We start from the raw sequence: 20,894 nt of genomic DNA on the forward strand, positions 1-20,894 counted from the left end.
GGGGAGGGGAATGAAAGGCTCTCGGTGAAGGACTCCTCAGAGCCTTTCTATCCTGATAACAACGTGACTCTTTCCAGAGAGCAGCAGTGACAGCTCTGGAATGTCTAGGGAGAGGAAGGGCTTAGTGACCAGAGTCTGCTGGCAGCGCAGGATCCTGGGTCCAGAACCCTTCAGATCAACTTACCAATAAGTTCACTATGTAAAACAGTTAAATTTGGTTCAAATGGGGAAGGATGAGAGTTATTCCAACCTGGCAACACTCCCTACTCCCATTCCCCCCCTCCCTACAGGAGAGGCTCCAGGAAGTACTTTGAAAACCATTGGAAAAATTCTCCTCATAAATGACTTGAAATGCCATGTCTGTAATATGCTACATTACATTTTTTTACCCATTCCAATTATTTTTCTATTTTTCTGCCAATCTCATACTTTAATTAATTTAGAGCCTAAGAGCTTTGTAATATAACAAAGGAAGAAGTTGTAATGTCTAATAAATAAATAAAATAACATGTTTTTTTTGGGGGCCGGAGTATTAGTGTATTTCTTTAAAATAATGTCTACTATTGGCAAGATTTGACTAGATACCTTCAACATAGAGATTCACTTGGTAAAACTATATATTGATCAATCAACCAATAAATAAATATAGTTGATTTACAATTTTGTGTTAGTTTCAGGTGTACAGCAAAGTGATCCAGTTATACATATATTTATATATATTTTTTCATATTCTTTTCCATTATGGTTTATTACAGTATACTGAATACAGTTCCCTGTGCTATACAGTAGGACCTTGTTGTTTATCCATTCTATATATAATAGTTTGCATCTGCTAATCCTAAGCTCCCAAGCCATCCCTCCCCCACCCCTTGGGCAACCACAAGTCTGTTCTCTGTGTCTGTAAGTCTGCTTCTGTTTCCTAGGTAAGTTCATTTGTGTCATATTTTAGATTCCACAAATAAGTGATATCATATGGTATTTGTCTTTCTGTTTCTGATTTTACTTAGAATGGTAATCTCTAGGTCCAACCATATTGCTGCAAATGGCATTATTTCATTCTTTTTATGGCTGAGTAGTATTCCATTGTATATATGTACCACATCTTCTTTATCCAGTCATCTGTTGATGGACATTTAGGTTGTTTCCATGTCTTGGCTATTGTGAATAGTGCTGCTATGAACACGGGGGTGCATGTATCATTTTGAATTATAGCTTTGTCCAGATATATGCCCAGGAATGGGATCGCTGGATCATATGGCAACTCTACTTTTAGTTTTTTGAGGCACCTCCATACTTTTTTTCACAGTGGCTGCAGCAATTTACTTTCCCTCCAACAGTGACTCTAAAGAAGAGTCATTCTTGATTCGTCTCTTTCCCTCATCTTTCTCAAGCCATCCAGTGTACAGGAAGGACATGGCTCCCCTGCCATGGTCAATCTGGATGCCTGCTCTCCTCTCTAGCTCTGCTGTTCCCCCTGTGATAAGCTAAAAAATGGGCCTCCAAATATGTCCACATCCCAAGGCCCTTGTGACTATGTTATCTTACATAATAAAAGGGACTTTCTAGATGTGATTAATGGTCTTGGGTTGGGGACATTATCCTGGATTATCTGAGTAATCAGAAGAGTCCTTATAAGAGGGAGGCAGGAGGATCAGAGTCAGAGACTGAGAGACATGGGGATAGGAGCAGAGATCAGAAGGTGAGGAGATGCAACCCTGGCTATGAAGACGGAGGAAGGGGCCATGAGCCAAGAAATGCTGGCAGACTCTACAACCTGCACAAGTCAAGGAAACTGATTCTACTCTAAAGCCTCCAGAAGAAATGCGGACATACCAGCACCTTGACTTTAGTCCAGTAAAATTGATTTTGGAATTCTGACCTCCAGAACTGTAAGGTAATAATACATTTGTGTTGTTTTAAGCAAATAAGTATGTGGTAATTTGTTACAGCAGCAACAGGAAACTAATACGTCACTGTAGTCTCAGACATCGCTACCATCTCTCACTTGCACTGTTGCAATAGAATCCTACCTAACCTCTCTCTCTCTCTCTTTTTAAAAATTTTATTCTGTCCACTTTTCTTCTTTTTCTTTATTGTGGTAAGAACACTTAACATGAGATCTACCCTCTTAACAGATTTTTAAGTTTACAATACAATGCTGTTAACTATAGACACAATGTTCAACAGCAGCTCTCTAGAATGCATTCATGTTGTATAACTGAAACTGTGTATGCATTGATTAGCAACTGCCAGTTTCTCTCTCCTCATCCCTGGCAACCACTATTCTACTCTCTGCTTCTGTAAGTTTGATTGTTTTAGGTACCTCATGTAAGTAGAATCATGCAGTATTTGTCCTTCTATGATTGGCTTATTTCACTTAGCATAATGTCCCCTGTTGTCGCATATTGCAAAATTTCCTTCTTTTTAAGGCTGAATAGTATTCCATTGTGTGTATTCTCTGTTTCTATTCTTTACTCCCTGTAAATCTCCCCCACAATAGCGTGAATGATGATTTCCAGTCCCTCCGCTCAAAACTGTCCAACGACTGGCTTTTCATCCATTTGGAATAAAATCCAAACTCCTTACTTGGGCCTATAAGGCTCTCTGGCTACTTCTCCAGCTCTCCTGAATCACTCTCCCCTGTTTCATGTTCCTCCAGCTACTCTGGCCCTACGGCCTTTGCAGTGGCCATCTCCTTTAGCTGGAATGCCTGCCCCTGACAGATGGGTTGGGCAAATGGCTGTCTCTTTCATATCATTCACATCTTAACTCCAAAATCACCTGCAAAGAAAAGTTTTCCATGACTATCCACCTTGAAATAACCCCCTGGACCTCCCTAAGACACCATCTTGTTTTTCATTTTAGTCACTTCCCTTATTAGTACTGGGCATTTCCTTGTTTATTCATTTGTGCATTTGTTTCTATTCTAACTCCACTAGATTTTAAACTCAGTGAGACTGAGAACCTGTGTGTCTTTCTATTTGAAAGTATGTTCTGCACTAGTTGCTCCATAAAAAGAGAGAGGGACCACTAGAGAATATAGCCCAGGAAAGTCTCTTAGTAGAGATGTGTGTTCAGCTGGTGTTTGCATTCTTTTTAGAGAGACCAGGGGAAAGGATTCCCTATTCAGTTTTGCAAGAAGCTCTTCTCTGACTTCTTAGGGTGAAGAGATGAGTGGGATTGTGGATAAAGAATTGAACCTAGAAAAGGCGGATTGGTACCTAAGTTCACATGTTTTCAAAATTCCACATTTTAGTTAGTCTTTTTAACTTGTTATTACTAAATTCAGTATCATGTAACAAGAAGAAACTAATTTTGGATATTTTCAGAAGGAAAAATTTGGAATGGATTTAAAAAGAATTTAGCAGGTCTCTGATGATAGAGGGGGTATAGCTCAGTGGTAGAGCATTTGACTGCAGATCAAGAGGTCCCCGGTTCAAATCCGGGTGCCCCCTAACCCAGCTGTCTGTTTTTTCCACACCCATTCAGGTTAACCCCGAATAACTCATGAGTCTGCGGTTTCAGGATCCAAAGAGGATCCTGGAGATCCTCTTGCACCTGGTGGATTTTTTCTCTCCCCAGAAGTCGCACAGGGGTGACTCTACCATGTTTCAACTGAATACCACCACTCAGTGGCAAGAAGCCTCAGCAGGCAGAAAGAAGGCTGAGACCATTCTAGCCCCTGAGACCCTTCCAGACGTATTGGTTTAATGTTAATTACAGTTTCTTGGCGGGGGTGGGTGGGTGATGGAATGTTGGGGCGGGGCAATATTATTTTCCCTAGTTCATACTCTGACCAGGCCAATTAGAAGAGAATCCAAGTTCAGAAGGTTTATATAGTGGCGAAGTTCAACGGGACACAGCATAGATGTAAGAAGGAGGGTGAAAAGCGGACAGCTTTCTCCTTCTTTATATTAGTTCAAAGTCAGGGCTTTGGCCCGTTACACCTACAGGTGGTGAGATTGAGGCCTGGTGTCCAGGAAAGGGGTGAAAAATTAGTTATTTCTCGGGTTCGGGCTTTGCACCGCACAGCAGATCTGTTTAATCGCCATATCCAGCTTCGCGACGCATCGCACAGTAATGGGAGCCGTGGGGAAAAATGCATTCGAGTAGTATTCCCCCAGGGCCCCGAGGGCTGACACAACCAAATTCCGAGTTTAAAATATCACAACTGCCCCCTGTCTGAAGAAGCATGTCTCTCCCACTATCCTTTCTTTTTCCTTTTTTTGGGCAAAACCAAGTCGAGAGGCCTTGCTCCCTTCTCGTTTTCCTCCGACCCAATAGTGATACTGTCAGTCACGCAGCCAATAGATATCTGTCCCCATCTTTAGGTTACGAAACTTGATGGCCTTTTATTATTTGTTCAGTGGTTCTCAAAGTGTGGTCCAGCAGCATCAGCATTCCCTGGGAACTTGTTAAAAATGCACATTCTCGGGGTCCCATTCCAGGCCAAGAGAATCAGAAACCGGGAGGTGCTTTAACAAACTATCCAGGTAATTCTGACGCAAGCTCAAGTTTGAGAACCACGACATTAGTTTATATCAGTTTACATCCGGATGTAACTTTATTTTTGTAAATTAAATGAACTTTTGGGTCGGCATTGGCCATTTCGACGTTCTCGAAGTGCTTTCACTCTGCCGGTGGCATGAGCAATAGGGAAAGGTGAACACGGCATGCGCCTGTCACCGGTAATAAAGAAAGTTTAAGTTGGAGAAAGTCTGTGTCTGTGGGTTTCCTTCCCTTGACCCAGCCCCACCCGAAACTGAACACGAACTTGGGGAAGTCTTGTCTCCTGAACCAGCTCCTGGAAATGCCTGACACCCCTGAGGCTGCCAGCGGTGAGCGCAGAAATCCTGATACCGCTGGCGTGGGTAGTGGGGACCTGCCTCTTTTGTACCTGATTTGTGCCTGTACCCACCCCCTCCTCCTGCAGAGTACGAAGTAAAGCCGAAAGCTTTCCGTTACGGTTGGAAAATGAGGAAGGAAATTTTAAATAGCTTTTCTCTGCTTTCTTTAACCCAGAACACAAGGTTAAAATGAGTCAAGAATGAATTATACTAATTACATAAATTTAGGGAAAAAAGTACGAGGGGGCACCCGGATTTGAACCAGGGACCTCTTGATCTGCAGTCAAATGCTCTACCACTGAGCTATACCCCCACGCCGTTCGTGCGCTTGGATACTGCTCTTTTGGGCATTAAGTCAACGCTACACCAAAGGTGGAGAGTAAGGATATAGAGAAAGGAACGAAAGAGGAAAAGGGGCCAAGCAGAAAGCAGAAGGTCCCCGGATCCGGGGAACCACAGGAAAGCTGCACAGCAGAGGCGCGGGGAAGGAAAACCTAACTAGGGCTGCTAGGCGCTGAGTCCTGGCGGGAGGGACTGGTTCCGCCCTACAAATGTGGGAAAGGATGTTGCAGGGGTAGGCGAATGGGGGCGGAGCAGGGGCTTCCCGTTCGGTCCGCAGGTTCTCGCCGGGTACCGACGGGTACAAAGGAAGTCTCCAAATCTGGAGAATCTGATTTGGTGTTCGGGTGGGCTCAAACCCCACCCTGGCGGGGTGCGAGGGGTTTGCCCGCCTCCTCCAGCCCAGGCGCCCAGATGTGCAGCCAGATCGGCTCCGCCCCGCCGGAAGTGCCCTGGGCAAGGTCGTCTGTCCGCGCCTAGCCTCCGGGCCTATCTCTCCAGGGCTCATTCTGCTTGGGAGCTCACCTAGGCGCGTACCCCCGGGCCCGCAGTCCTCCCCGAAACCCGCCCCCGCGCAGCCCCGGGTCGCCCGGGGAGCGCGCCTCGCCGCGCGCGCCCCTGCCCGCGCCCGCGGCGCGTCCCCGCCCCGGTACAGCCCCTCCTCCCCGCTGTGTTTATTAGGGGAAGGAGGGCGGAGGCGGAGGCCAGTTCCCTAGCTCCAGCCGCCGTCGCCGTCGCCTGTGCAGTTGCAGCCGCGGCCGTCTCCTGCCAGCTCGCTACGGGGAAAGAGAACGTGCGCGATCTACGGCGTCCCCGCCCTAGCCTTTCCCGGAGCCATGAATCCCAACTGCGCCCGGTGCGGCAAGATCGTGTACCCTACGGAGAAGGTGAACTGTCTGGATAAGGTGAGTCGCGGGACCCGGAGACGCGTCTTTGCAATCCCCGAGCAGTGCTCCAGATCGGGGGAGGAGAGCGGGACTGGGTCTTTGCCGCCTCATCCCCGCGATCCTGGGAGGAGGGAGGGAGGGCGGTGTCGTGGGGTGTGGGGACAGACCCGTCTGGAAACCAGGAGATCTGGGGCGAGGCAAGGAGTCCACGCGTGGCGGGCAGCCACTACTGGAGAAGAGTGGGCTCTGTGCCCAGGGGTTGGGAGGACGCGAGTGGAGTAGGGAAGGCAGGCCCCGGAGTGGGGGTGGGGGGAGTGAGGGAAGGTTAGGGGTGCAGTCCCGCCCCCTAGGGCCGGGAGAGTGAGAGGAGACGGCCGCTCCCTCTCCCCGCCTCGCCGAGCGCCAAGTAGGCGGAAGCGCTGGGCGCTGGGGGAGGGGGCGGCGGGGGGGCGGGGCAGAGGTTGGGGGCCCCAGCGAAACCGTCCGCTCAGGCGGCGAATGGCCGGGCTTCCTGGCCTGGAGACTGGAGGGCGGGGGCTATCAGCCGGCGAGTGTTGCATCTGGTGAACTGGCCTTCGGATAAGGCCCCAAGCCCCACTGCGAGACCCCCTTTTTTGCACGACCTGCAGTCCTCTTGGTGGGTCAGCGGTTGATGGACTAGCAGACGTCCTCCTTAGCTTCCCAGCCCCCACCTCAAATTGGAAGCCAACTCCCAGTGCTGGTCCGCCCAGCCGGACCGGGGCGGGGTCGCGTGCTGGAGTAGGGTGGGTGGGGGTCGCTTCACAGAAATCTCCTGAAATTGTGCTCAGAGGCTGAGTCCAGCTTGTAGAACAAAGAGCTAACTTTTCAAAGCAGGTTTCCCCAGTGGAGGGTGGGGTTGGCTGAGTTCAGGGGAAGACAAGAAAAGGGGGAGGTGTTAGTGGGAAGGGAAGGTGGCCTTCTGGAAATTCACTGTCCCCTGGGGGCCCTTACGCGTCTTCCTCCCCCCCCCCCAATCATGCTGGACTCGTTCATCTGGTTGCCATTATACTTTTGGAGGGGGGCGGAGAGTAGAACTGGGTATTTCCGGCAGTTTGGGGTAGGATCCTGGCTTCTTTTAATCTCCCGAAGATCCTAGGGCAAAATCCACCTCCTCTCTGCATCCCCTCCCCAGTCTGGAGGAGAAGCTTGTGTGATTTTGTCCCCCTCCTCATCGTGCCTGTCATCCACCTCCTAAAGCTGGCTCCAAGTCCAAGGATTCCCTCCTTCCCGTCTGGACTGGCAGGGGCTGAGGGGCATGGGATGGAAGAGGGGTGCAGAGCCCACCTGGAGCCAGGTTTTGTTTGGGAAAGGGTAGTTCATTGGAGACTTTTGTCTTTCCCTTCCACCTTGGGGTTGGTGTTTCCTCAGTGACCTTTGGTCTCTGAGTCAGGGTGAGGGGGTGGGGATCTTAAGGTTCAGAGATATATTTGAAATTGCTCTTGGAGGAAAGGGGCATATGGGGCTGCTGCTGTTTCACTGTCCTGGGCCTGGCTGGGCAGGTGGAGAGGAAGGCCATGTTATGGGTACAAGGGATGTGGGTATAGACCTTCCCAATGACCGTGCCGGAAGGCAGGATTTGAGCTTGGAGGCAGGACCTGAGAGCTCTCTGTCCTTGCACACTGGGGTTTTTGCCCTTTCCCGGTGGTAGGGATTTGGGTCTCTGCATCTTGAGTTCCCTGTGCCCTCCTTCTTCTGCACGGTCGTGAACTGGGAAGAGGCTGTGGCCACTTTCCACCCACGTAAGGCAGAAGCATATATGATGGAGGGATTGCTAGCCTGGGAGTTGGGAGACTTGATCCTAGTTCCAGGTCTGCTCCTGCCAGCTCTACGAATGGCTCTAGGCCTCAGTATTCACCGTCTATCAAATGGGTATGGTAATGTCTTTTCCTTGAAGGTGGGGAAGTGCACTAAAGTGCCCAGAAGGGGATGTGGTATATAGGCTGTGCCCTCCCTACCTTGCTGGGGAACTCTCTCCAGCCCTACACCTTTGGAGTCAGAGGAGAGTGGTGCAGGGATCCTTCAAGGTGCCCTCCCCAGCTGTTCTCTTGCCCTCGCAGAAAGAGGACATTCAGGTGGAGGTTGCCCTGGGAAGTGAGAGTTCGTGATTCCTCTCTCTTTTTAGAACTCTCCTTACAGGAGGTGGCCCTGAGGAGACCTCCCCCCTGCACTGGGCAGGAGGCCTGGAATATCCAGCTATCAGACCTATTCCTCCCAACCCCCTTCAGGTAGTAAGGGCAGGCACTTGGAATGGGGACCTGGTGCCTGCAGGACTGAGACCTGAGGGGGAACCTTCGATCCCATAGATACAGTTGCTAACCAACTTCCCAAGGCTTCTCGTTTACAACAGGAGAGAGCCAAATTAGACTTGCCTGTTTCCCTGCAATTTCCCTAAGACACGACATGACCCAGAGCACAAGCGACGTCCTTGGTGTTAGCCTTTTCTCCTCCCTGAGCTTTATCTCCCAAAGGCTTAGCTGGGTGAAAGGTTATGTATGTCACCTCTGATGGCCACCCTGCCCTCAACATGCCATAGCCAGTGTGCTCTGTGTCCTGAATAAATATGTATTGCTGGTGTTTGAGGTCGAGATTTGCTTCCCCAGAGGACTTATGGGATCAGAGTTGGGGGAGAAACAGGGTGACATCACTCATTAATTCAACAAATATTTATTGAGCATCTACTCTGTGCCAGGCACTCTCAGGGGCTGCTGCAGGGCTTTTGGAGAGGGAGAGGGGCTGTGTCTCACAAGGTCCTCTACATTTTTTTTTTTTTTTTTTTTTTTTTTTTTGCGGTACGCGGGCTTCTCACTGTTGTGGCCTCTCCCGTTGCGGAGCACAGGCTCCGGACGCGCAGGGTCATATTGGCCATGGCTCACGGGCCCAGCCGCTCCGCGGCATGTGGGATCTTCCCGAACCGGGGCACGAACCCGTGTCCCCTGCATCGGCAGGCGGACTCTCAACCACCGCGCCACCAGGGAAGCCCCGTCCTCTACATTTTGAGGGAGGTGGAGTTTTGTCCCAGACCCTGTGAGGAAGCAGTCGTATCTGGGGACCTGCATTGTCAAGAGTCTTGTCATGTCCCTCTGCCTTGGCTTGCTTTCTCCGGGCTCCTGAACACAGGTGGAGGCATTTGGGAAGGGTGGAGGATTGGTGAGCTGCTAGTTCCCCGGACTCTCCCATTGGGAGAGTTCTCTGCCTCTGGCTGTCTGAACCACCCTCATCTCAGCCCCCACAGGGGGCAGCAAGGTAGAAGGAAACTGGGCTGGACACAAAAAAGGAGAAAAGGCCTTGCAGCTCTGATGCCTCATTTCCTAGCTGAGAGCACCCCACGATCATCCCGTGACCATCCATTCATGATAGCTACGACTTATTGGAATGTGCCAGGCTCAGTCTTCGCAGGATCCTCACAAAGCAGATGTGATCGCTCCTGTAAATTAAGAACCCCATAATCAGAGGCTCAGACAGGTCATGCAGCTCACTCCCCTTTCCTCCAGAGCTGGAATTCAAATCTAAAGTTCTTCGTGCTCAGCTCTTCTGCCTGTTGTGTTTGCAAAATGTACTTTTATTTACACTGTGTCATTAATAGTGGTCCCTCCCCTTCCTGACCCTGGCCTGAGGAATGCTCTGGGCCTGGGCTCTTGAACCAGGAATAACACTCCCTGGGAATCTGGGGTGGTGCAGCCACGGTCTATGCCTTTAAGCCAGCCTCCCAGGTGGCCAACTGAGCTAGGCTGGTGACCTGGCCAGGGTGGGGCTAGGGTTGCCCCTGGAGGAGTGAGAAACTGTAACCCTGGGTGACAGGAAGGGAGGGAGAGGTCTCATACTCCAACCCTGAGTCATAGGCAGCCCGGGTGCTGAGGGCAAGATACCAGGCTGCAGGCACAGCGACCCGAAGTTCACGCATCCCCCTCACCCAGGGCTGTGAGCAGCCACTTCCGCCACCTCCAGGGTGATTCCAGAGAGACAGGGCTGGCCCAAGCCTCACCCAAGTGCGGGGGATCTTGCTTCTGTCCCATCAGCCTCTGTTTACCTTTCTGTGGAGTTGGTTGCAGCTTTGAAGCTGCAGGCAAGGGAGAGTTGAGGGCAATGCTGGAGCCTAGGAGATGGACTGAGAAGCTTCTAACAGGCACCAGAGGTCTGGTTTTTGGTGAATAGGGAAACAGTGGACTTCCGGGGCAGCAGGGAGGATTCAAGTTGCATGCTTAGAGGTAACTTTGCTCCCTGAGTCCCGGGAATGCTTCTCTGAAATCTTCTTACCTGTGGCCTCTAAGAAAGAAGGGACTCTTGAACTTCCCTGGTGGTCCAGTGATTAAGCCTCTGTGCTTCCAAGGCAGGGGGCTTGGGTTTGATCCCTGGTCAGGGAACTAAGATTCCCACATGCCGCATGGTGTGGCCAAAAAATATTAAAAAAAAAAAGAAATTGAAAAGAAAGAGGGGACTCTTGCTCTGAGACAGGGCTCATGGGGCAGGGGGAAAGAGGCAGGCAGAGGCTCATTGTGGGGTTGTATTGACTTATTTCCCTGTGTCCTTCACCAGACCCAATTGAGACAGGGATGGGGTTTTTTCATTTGGGGTCCCCTCAGGGTTCCCAGCCCAGGCTTGGCCCAAAGGGGCTGTTGAATGACTTGTCACTTTCTGCCCCTGCTCCCCTCACTTTCCTACGACAGAAGGACACAGTGGCAGGAGCTGCTGGATTTTCTTGAACCTTGGAGCCCTCCTCCAGAGCAGGGAGGGAAGTGATGAGAAGCAGCTAGTGGTGCCAGGCTTGGAGCCTGTGTCATCTTCTCCCAGCACCTCTTTTGGACCGGGAGTTTTAGCTCCTCTTTACAGATGCAGAGACCGAGTTCCGTAGTTACCCTGAAGGTACTCAGTCCACTCTTGTTTTCATTTCTCTGTTCCTAGACCCCCTGTAAGAGAACAGATGACCACTGCCTCAGCCTCTAACATGTGTAGCTGAGAGCAAGGGGGGTGGGGGTGAGGTGGGGAGGAGCTACCGATGGAAATGGGCACCGATCCCTCGTACGGGGCTCCCTTTCCTCCCAGTGGCAGCTGGCGTGTGTGTGTGTGTGTGTGTGTGTGTGTGTGTGCGTGTGTGTGTGTGTGTGTGTGTGTGTGCCAGTATACTCTGCCCCGTTCCCAAGGGGCTTGGCTCCAGCGGGGGGACCTGGCTGTCTGCTAGTGTGGAAGTGTCTGTGTCTCTCTTCTTCTCTCCCCCAAGTCAATCAGGGGGCAGCTTCGGAGGTCCCCAGGCCCAGGACAGTGCGGATTCCTGCCTACGTGTGTGTGAAAGTGGGTCATGGTCTGGATTCCAGAGAATGTTTTTCCTGGCAGTCCCCTGCGGGGGTAGGGGCCCAGGCAGGGACATGTGCAGCTAAGCAGGCAGAGGCCAGCAGACTGGGTGGTGACAGGGCTGGGGCAATCTGCCAGCGCCTCCCAGGCGTTGGGGGAGGGAGAGGGGCTTTCACTTCGCGGGCTGGTGGGGGCAGGGACTACCCCATTCTAGCTTTCCATAGGTTGTCTGTGCTGGGCTTTTGCACCAGCAGAAGTGTGGGCTGGACTCAGGGATAGGCCCCGGTTGGGGTGGAGGCCCAGCTTACACCAGCCATCCCTTGCTTCCAGATTTCCCACTGACCTTCTTCCCAAAGAGCAGTTCTCCCGTCACTTCGTTTACTCTTCTATCAGTGGAGAGTCCTTTGGGTCTCCTTGATGGGGAAAGTACCCTGTTAGAAGGTGATTACCCCCCAAATTACCCTGTCATCTCTGGTTGAAGTGCGCCAGGGTGAGGGAGGTGGCATGCCAACGTCTCAGCTTCCTTTTTTCTGTCCGCTTCTCTGAAGTGTCCTAGAAGCAACCCATTGTTGGGAAACACGTTTTGAAAAGCACCTCCTTGCGGGAATTTCCTGACAGGTGGCCAGGAACTGGGTGTGTGCTGGGCACCTCGGAAGTCTGCCTGTGCCCTTCCCTGGCTTCTGGCCTCTTTCTTTGAGGGGTCAGGAGTGTCTCCCTTGGCTGCTGGGAAATGGGGCAGGGATGGGCCAGCTGGGTCACCCCAGCAGCCCGGATTCCGGGGTCCTGGAAGCTGGACTCCTGGTGGTGCTGATCCAGGGGCCTCGTCCTGGGCTGCCAGGGGCGGATTTCTCTCATTTGCTTGGGTTCGCGTGAACATCAGCATTTCTCAGGATGGGGTCACCTCTGTTGCATCAGTTCCCCTGTCCCCATGGTCTTTGACTCTCTTGCCCTCCCTCAGCCACCCTGGATGGATCCTTGTTCTGTTCTGGGTCCCTGGGCTTCACTGGAGTCTTCCCTGCCACGCATTCTCACTCACACGCATTGTAGCTGTGGTTGGGCACGGCAGAGCCCCACCTGCACCCCAAGACACACCCACCTGCCGCCAAGCCACCGAGCCCCCTCGGCTGAGGGTCATCTCTGCGGCGCCCAGCACCTGACACTCGAGTATATAGGGGTGCCAGGTGCTATGCTGAGGGCTTTGTAGGTGATTTCTCATTGAAACCTCAACAATCCCAAGAGAGATGGGTATTATGATTTCCATTCTACAGACGCAGAAATGGCTCAGAGGCGTAGGTCCTGACCAAGGTCACACAGCTAGTCAGGGTGGGGCTTTTTTTTTTTTTTGCGGTACGCGGGCCTCTCACTGTTGTGGCCTCCCCCGTTGCGGAGCACAGGCTCCGGACGCGCAGGCTCAGCGGCCACGGCTCACGGGCCCAGCCGCTCCGCGGCACGTGGGATCTTCCCGGACCGGGGCACGAACCCGCGTCCCCTGCATCGGCAGGCGGACTCTCAACCACTGCGCCACCAGGGAAGCCCCAGGGTGGGGCTTTGATGTCCACTATTGGGGGGGGTGTCCACCTCCAAGCAGAGGAGGGCGGTGCCTCAGGAAGACCAGCTGAGGGGTGGGGGAAGGGTGTGGGTGTGGTGGCTAGAACCTGGGGCACCCACCCCCAGTCTGAGCAGGGGTCGCTCGGGAAGGGGAGGCATTGGGGCTGGCGCATTGCCCAGGTCCTGGTGTGTCTGGAGGCCCAGGTGTGTCTGGAGGCCCTGGTGTGGGAGCTAGGAGGGACTGGGTGCATGGGGGCTGGGCCCTCCTCCTCTGTCAAGGCCGAGGAGCTGCCCCTCACGTTCAGCACCGGCTTCTTAAGCAACCTTGGCGCAGCTTTGCATAAGCAATGAGGCTTTTCCTGCTCGCCAGAGGGAGTGGTCCGGATAGCTCCAATGGGACCGGGGAGGGTGGTGTCATCAGCTGCCAGAGCCTGTGACCTGAGATGGCCCCGGCTCACCTGGGGTGTGGCTGTGTTCCAGTCCCCGGATGGAGTCCTCCTTCCTGGGGCCTGAGCCCCCTTCCTGAATGCTGGTGTCTGACGGGTGTCCTCCCTCTGCCTCTGTCCCCAGTTCTGGCATAAAGCATGCTTCCACTGTGAGACCTGCAAGATGACACTCAACATGAAGAACTACAAGGGCTATGAGAAGAAGCCCTACTGCAATGCGTGAGTCCCGCCTTGGGCAGGGGCTGGGTGGGCATTTGGCTCCCTCCTAGTGCTTCCTTCCATTCTGATACCCACAAGGTGACGTGGCCCAGCATTTCCACACTCTGCTCCATATGTTTTAACCATGTTGAGTCCTCCTCACCACAGCTGGATGAAGTCAGGGCTGTTAATAGGCCCATTTTACAGCGAAGGAAACTGAAGCTTGAGGAAGGGAAGGGGCTTTCCCAAGATGAATGACTAGTGACAGGCCAGTGCAAACCCCGTAGAGCAAGCTTGTTCTTTCCACCGCACTCTGCTGTGAGAGAGGGATCCAGCGTGGTCTTTCAAGGAAAAGTCCTGTTTCTCCCCAGTTGTGTTCTCCACTTCGCCTTCCACATTTCTTTCCCCATGCCAGCACCTGACTGTTTCCTCTCCCCTGCCCCTTACCAGCCGGTCTGGGCACTAGGCCTGGGGGCTCCTGGCTGTGGCCCTTCCCAGTAGTCATTTCTTGAGAAGTGGGGACAGCATGAAGGGAGCGTCCTGGCCCCAAGCAGCAGGCAGATCTGTTCCCTGCCTGGTGGGAGGTGGAGACCTTCATGTCTTTTCCAGTGGAGTTTGCTCTGGTCTGCTGTGGGGAGGTGGGTAGAGGTGGGGTCCCCCATTCCAGGGGAATACCCCCATCCCATCCCATGCAGTTTCAGGTTGATTGCATTCAGGTCAGGGTTCATGTAGGACCTCACAGCCACGCTACTAGGTGGGGCTTCAGAAGGTCAAGTCTCTGCAAGTAGGCGGCAAGATCAGTGTTCAGAAAAATTCAGGATCTGACTTGAGTCCCTTTTTTTTTTTTTTTTTTTCCTTTTTAAATTCTCAGTCAGGAGGCTTTCTGCAGCTGAAGTTCACCTGGGAGGGGAACTTTGGGACCTGTCTAAAAGGAGTTGGGGCCTTAAACCCCTGTGAAAGGCTGTCTTCCCCCTTACTGCCCTCCCCTCCCCTGCACATATCACAGCCTCATCTCCTTGGGGCTGGAGCATTCATCAGGTGCTTACTGCCTGCCTGCTGGCTGCTAGATGCCAACCTGTGCCAGGTGCTGGGAAAGCAGATTTTCTGATAAAATCTCAAGCCCAAGAAGCACCGTGAATCATCACCTCCCTTCTGGGACGGATTGGGGCACTGGGAAGAGTGCCTGGGGTAGAGGGAGGGTCACAGCTCTGTCCTGGCTCCTTCTTCAGCTGCCCCTTCTCCTCTATTAGCTTCCACTGGTCTTCTTCCCCCTACCGACCCCTCCCACCCCCCCCCAAGGGAAATGGGACATTCTTCAAATTCTTAAAGGCTCACACAAGCCCTGATTCTCTGCAACTTCCTCCCTCTGTTGGGGAGTAGGGTGGGGTTCAGCAAAGCCAGAGGCTGGGGCAGTTAACCCCTTGATTGCTGGCCCACTTCAGGCTAGATTCTGGGCACCTAGGCTCCTTTGGGGGCAGCTTCTGCGCCTCGGCCCCTCCAGGCAGAAGTCTGGCTGAGCCCGGAGCCCAGTGGATGGCAGGGACTAAGGCTTCTTCATGTCTCTTCCTAAGAGTCCGGTAGCCTAGAATGCAGCAGGCACTGGGAGTTGGAGAAAGACATCGGCGGCTTGTCCTTGTTTTCTCTGCCTGTTCTCAGTCTAGTGCCAAAGTCCCAGCTTGCTTTTCTCACCCTCTTCTAGGGAGGCTGCAGCAAGTAAGGGTGGGTAGCTCCTGCAGGGGTTTGGGGGTGCTCCAGGGAAGGCAGAAGCTGAAACACCCCTCCTGGGATGCTGCTTCCACCTGCCGAGGGCGAGATTCCCCCGTCTCTCTCCTGGCCTCCAGCCAGAGAAGCAGGTTGACCCCTGTCCGTTCCCTGAGCCTTTACAGTCCTTATTCTTCCACGCCTAGCTGACCTTTGGCTCAGCTGGGATGTTACCTGGGAAGGACCCTGGATGAGGGGCCAAACACTTCGGGGATTTGCGGCCCAGCTGTGTTTCACTCGCGCTGTAGTAGCACCTGGCCCGAGACAGCCACACTCCCTCAGCTGGCGTCTGCTGAGCTGCAGGTCCTTGCCAGCGAGCCAGACGTGGGGATTCCGGGATAACCCAGAGGCAGGCCCAGCTTGCTTGGGGCGCCCTCCGGACCTGTCTGGGCCTCAGTTTTCCCGTGGTTAAAAATTCCTACCCAGGGATGCTGGAGCCTAGACCAAAAAGTTTTGTGCACCTGCGATGTGCCAGGCACGGGTGTGGAGTGTTTACTCTCATCCCTTCCTGTTTTCTTCCTGCCTTTGGCTCCATCCCCCAGTGACATTCCAGTTCCTGAATCCTGGAGTTTCCAGGATAAGGCCAGCCTGGTCTTGCTTTGTGAAGCTCAGGCCTGACTTTTCAGCATGTCCCGCTCAGGCCCCAGAGGGACAGGTGATCGCTCCTGGCCCCCGGCCCCCGGCCCTTTGCCAGGGAGTTGAGCCCACCCAGGGAGGGAGTGTGCACGTTTGGTGTGCAGGGGGGCCTCTACGTTCTACCGATCTCTGGTGAGTCCCTGAGCCAGTCTTGCAGGAAGGGTGGGCAAGAGAAAGAAGAAAGCTGTCTCTCTCCAGTGGCTTCTCAAGATTGAGATTTAAGTTCTGGAAAGTGACTGAAAGTAGCAAAAAAGCCTCTTCTGTTTCTCTCTTTGCACCAGACTTATCTGGGGTGAGGCCGGGGAGAGAACATAGGCCAGAGCTCACAGCCGGCCTTCTGGGTGGTAGTGGACCCCCAAGGACGTGCATTTACACACGTGCCTGTGCATATCCAGACACACACGCTGCCGCCAGCTGTGGGGCCAGGGAGAAACGCCAGGGTGTCGGACTGTATAGGCTGCGTTTGTGTTCACACTTCCCAGGCCATAGGCACTCAGCCTTGCTATGACAAGGTAGAGGGGAGCATGCCTGCTTTTGCATAATAGCCAGCGGGCGAAGAACCCACTGTTAATCGAATTCTCTCTTGAAGCTTCTGGGTAGGTGGGGTGAGCCTATTCCAGTTGTTATAGGAATATTTATGCCCTCGATGATTTGTTTTGTAAACTATTCTTTCTGAAAGTGGGCAGATGGGTCCACATACAAGCCTGGTCCTTTGTCTCCATGCAAATAGTTGAGGAGCTCAGAGGAGGGGGGGTGGTGGTGGTGGGGGGTGGTCAGGGGGATGCGTACCTGTTCCTTTCTCCTTGGGGGCCATGAATCTGTAGAGGCTGCAGACCTGAGGCAGAATTGCAGGCCAGGGGAACCAGCTTTTGGGGTGTCAAGTAGGGGGTGGACATGGGCTGGGGAAGAAAGCAGGGGATGCTCAATTGTACCTTTCCCCTCCTCACTGACTGCAGTGGTAGGCGTCTGTCCTTCAGCTGCCTTGAGCTGTGGGCTGAGGGGCTGAGGAGGGTGGAGGTGTCCCTGGTTCTGGGGAGCCAAGGGACTGTGGTCCTACTCCTTCCCCAGGCCTCAGAGAGTGGGGTGGGGCCTGTGCTGGTGGGGCTTGAAGTATCTCTGTGTTCTAGCAAACTGTCTTGAAGCCCAGCTGCTCTTAGGGGATGGGGCAGCAGTGGGCAAATCCAGGAATAGGGACTGGGGCTTTCCCACCTCCCCAGAGTTCTCTGCCTCTGACTGGGAAAAATGGGATCAGATGTCTTGGGGAGCTGGGGGGAGCACCAGGAGAGGGAGTGAGATGGGTGTGTGTACTGTGTTTGGGAGCGGGGAGTCCAAAGGGGTATCCGCAGCGAGCAGTGTGGCCTCTAGGCAGCCCCTACCTCTCTCTCACCCCCAAATCCTTATACTCAGATGTCAGGGCCTCAAGGAACCTCAGGGATCACTTTGCTTCCTAACAGCCCATTTTATAGATGAGGAAACTGAGGTGCAGTGTTTCCATGCCTTTCCTGACTTGGCAGAATCATTTCTCTTTGTGTATTGCCATTTTTCATTTTGTCTACGACCACTGAGGGCTGGTAAGTTCTTCTTCATGTCTAGCCTTGATCTTTTTGGCTGCTCATTTTTTTCCCTCTGCTCAAACAATGCCTCCTTGTTGCTTCCTATCCCCACCGTTTCAGCCCCTTTGGCCTGGGGAACTGGTGAGAAACTGGGTAAGCAGGGAGCCCTCCCTGCCCGCCTGCCCGTGGGCAGTGTTCCCAGCAGGGGAATCAGCAGCTCCTTCCAGAGGCAGGATGTAGGGGCTGTGGGTTCCCCGCCCCCACCCCCACCCCTTTTGGTGAAACCAAAGGCTCCTTGTTGCTTTTGTTGATGTATTTTTGTTCCTCCTTGAACAAAAAGCTGTGGTTTTTGAAGGGATTCAAGGCTGGAAGAGGCGAGGTTCCCTGTAGAAAGGGGGAGCTGGGCTTCCAGGATATCTGGTCTGTTCTTGTTCTGCCTCTGGAACACAGCTGATGGCGGGACTGGGAGTGGGGCTTCCTACAAGTGATCTCTGTCCCCAGTAAGCCCATAGCAGGAGCCCTGCAGCTTCTCAGCATCCTCCCTGTCCTCATCATGCCTCCAAGCAGGAAGGTGACTCAGAGGTCCTCTGGGGCAAGCCCCACTTCTCTTGCATCCCCACAAGTCATGTCTGGACTCTTGAGACACCTGCTTTAGAAGTGTCTTAAGGAGTAGGTGGCTTTTGACTGGGGGAGGCTGAGAAACCCCAGAGGGTTCTCTAATAATAGCCAAGCTTGGAAACTGGTTGGGTTTAGAAGAGGAAGTTCTCTACCCACCCAACCAAGCATATCTTTCCTCAGAGCTGGGAGTGGGCACGTGTTCACCTTGGCAGGGAGGGATGTCAGCCTGTGCTTAGCTGGCTGGGCAGGTTTGGTATAGGGGAGAGTGCATTGGGCCAGATCTCTGTCCTTGACACTGAACCTCAGTTTCTTTATCTGTAAAATGCGCACAGTGATAACGCCTGCCTTTCTTAGCCCAGAGCCTTGTGGCAGGTTTCAGGAGAGAATGTGCACAGGATACAGTGTATCCAGAAGTCACTCTATGTGACTCTCAGTTTTCCTAGAGGCCTGGGCTGCTGCCAGCAGCTGCCAGATTGATTGTCCTGCCCCCCAGGCTTCCTGTCCTAGTGGGCTCTCTCCATGCCTCTCTCTTTCCCAGAGCAGCTGCTACTGCCATCGAGGGTGGGGAGGGGCATCGGCAGAGGGCCCACCGCTTGGAATGATTAACAAGGGGCCGGGTGCGGGCTGGCCCACAGAAGGGACAAAGAACAGCTGTGCTCTGGACCCGGCTCCAGGCCAGGGTTGGGACACCCAGTTCTCCCCACCCTGGTCCCTCGTTCCCTCACCATGGCCCAGTCTGTTGGTGGGGCTGGGGTTCCAGTGGGGTCACTAGCTGTGGGGGGTGGGACCCCTCTTCTACCTTTGCACCTGCATTGGGATATGCATGTATCCATTCATCTCAACTGGGATCTGAGGGTAATGGGTTGGGGGGGGGGCACTTCAACCTGAGGATAGAGAGGGAGGGAAAAGGTAGAATTCCCAGCAGTTGTTTCTGGAAGGAGGTCAAATCGATTGTAGCCCTCTTGGAAAGCAGTCACGTGGATGGGGGAGGGGCACAGCACTGGCGTTCTGGCACATCCTCCCTTCTAAAAACAAACCCGTGGCACCTGTGTTCCTCACCGAAATTGTCTACAAGGATCCTGCAGACACAGCCTCCTAGTTTTGCCTTCGTGGGTTCCTCTGCAGTTGAGGACCCTGGCTGTCTGTGTCTCTTCCCCCACCCCCATAGACTTTCTCTGTCTGCCTGCTCTCACCGCTCTCCTGCCTTGAGCCGAGGATGCGGTTGCCATGGGAACCCGAAGCGCAGTGAGCAGGGGACGGGAAAGGCAGAGGCAGAGTTGTCTCGCCAGGGCTGGGGGCTGTGGGTAGGGGACAGGGTTGACCCAGCAGGAGGAATATAGCCCATGCTCATGGCTGCCTGCCTTTTTTGGCCTGGGGTTGGGGTTTAGGAGGCAAGGGTAAGAGACTGGAGGCTCCAGAGCCCCTCTTTAATCTATCTTAATCTGATGCAGGCTTAAAATCCCCCTCCTCCTCCCACCAGATTAAGCTGAGTCGACGACATCTAGGCTGGTCCCCCCCCTTCCCTTCTGATGGAATTAGTGTTCTGGCTGTGGGGGGCTGAGATCTAGGGGTCATGATGGCTCCAAAGAGAGGATGAAAGACCCACCAGCCCCATCCAGAGGCACCCACTGAATGTTGGGGGGGGGTGTCTCCTGAGACCCTTCTGGTGGCGTGTAGGAGGTATGTGAACGTGGACCTGCTGGCATCAGTGTCTAGGAGAAGTGCGTTGCTGCAGAGGGCTCGTCTAGATATTCATCGTGTGTGAGGAATAACGCAGAGTGCACAGGAGCCTCGGAATTGTGGAGTGGGGTTGCGTCTGGCTGACCTCGGTCCACGGGACCTGGCACTCCCGTTTTAACCCTGTACGTTCAGGCAAATGGGAAACCGCGAGTTTGCAGACTGGCTCCTGTGCATTTGTGTTTTCCGAGCCTGCCAGACACCTTTCCCCACCAAGTGCTAACCAGAGCCACCATCTCAGAATGGACCCTTCAGGCTCTGGGTCAGAGCTGCCCTGAAGGTCTTCTCCATCCCCCTGCTTCAGGACCTAACCTCCCTCCTGTGTTCATGAGCCCCTACTTACAGATACTCTCCTCACCACACTGCCCACTCCTTGACACCTTCATAATGGCTCTGATTTGGTGGGAGGGTCCTCTCCAAAGCCCTCCCTCCTAGGACCTCAGGGCCCGCCAGTTCTGCTAGAGATCTTACTTAGATCCCTCCTGCTGTTCTCTTTCTAGTCTCTAGGAACAGACTCCCAGTTGATCCTCCCTTTTCCTGGAATTGCTCAGGGATTTTTTTTTTTTTTTTTTTTTTTTTTTTGCGGTACACGGGCCTCTCACTGCTGTGGCCTCTCCCGTTGCGGAGCACAGGCTCCGGACGCGCAGGCTCGGCGGCCATGGCTCACGGGCCCAGCCGCTTCGCGGCACGTGGGATCCTCCCAGACTGGGGCACGAACCCGCGTCCCCTGCATCGGCAGGCGGACTCTCAACCACTGCGCCACCAGGGAAGCCCCTGCTCAGGGATTTTGAATGGCGCACCTCAGCTGTAGGTGGCCCTGGCTTTGTGGAGCTGGGCCAAGCCTGGGACTGGACCCACAGCCTTAGCCCCACATTCATCCTTGGGACATTTCTGTTGCCGGCTGCAGGCACCTGTATTTATTTGCTTTTTAGTCTCTTGCCTTGCTCTTCCCTCTGCTTGGGGAGCCATGGGCCTGGGCTGATCTGGGAGGCAGGACTCTGGCGGGGCAGTGCAGGC

The 20,894-nt window shown here is 53.6% G+C and overlaps 1 protein-coding gene and 2 non-coding genes across 3 annotated transcripts in view; 2 read left to right on the top strand and 1 right to left on the bottom strand.

Annotated features, from left to right (window-relative positions):
• Positions 1–3,383: 3,383 nt before the first annotated feature.
• On the top strand, positions 3,384–3,455 carry TRNAC-GCA (transfer RNA cysteine (anticodon GCA)). Its single transcript has one exon. It is a non-coding gene; the product is annotated as a tRNA-Cys (tRNA).
• Positions 3,456–5,088: 1,633 nt separating this feature from the next.
• On the bottom strand, positions 5,089–5,160 carry TRNAC-GCA (transfer RNA cysteine (anticodon GCA)). Its single transcript has one exon. It is a non-coding gene; the product is annotated as a tRNA-Cys (tRNA).
• Positions 5,161–5,644: 484 nt separating this feature from the next.
• Positions 5,645–20,894, top strand: part of LASP1 (LIM and SH3 protein 1) — a 41,674-nt gene continuing 26,424 nt past the window's right edge. Inside the window, exons 1-2 of the mRNA XM_059046547.2 lie at positions 5,645–6,091; positions 13,499–13,593. Of these exons, the coding sequence (XP_058902530.1) occupies positions 6,023–6,091; positions 13,499–13,593 (164 nt within the window). The 5' untranslated portion in view covers positions 5,645–6,022. The remainder of the gene's footprint in view (positions 6,092–13,498; positions 13,594–20,894) is intronic.

This window comes from Kogia breviceps, chromosome 19, assembly GCF_026419965.1.
Source record: "Kogia breviceps isolate mKogBre1 chromosome 19, mKogBre1 haplotype 1, whole genome shotgun sequence".
Lineage (NCBI taxonomy): Eukaryota > Metazoa > Chordata > Mammalia > Artiodactyla > Physeteridae > Kogia > Kogia breviceps.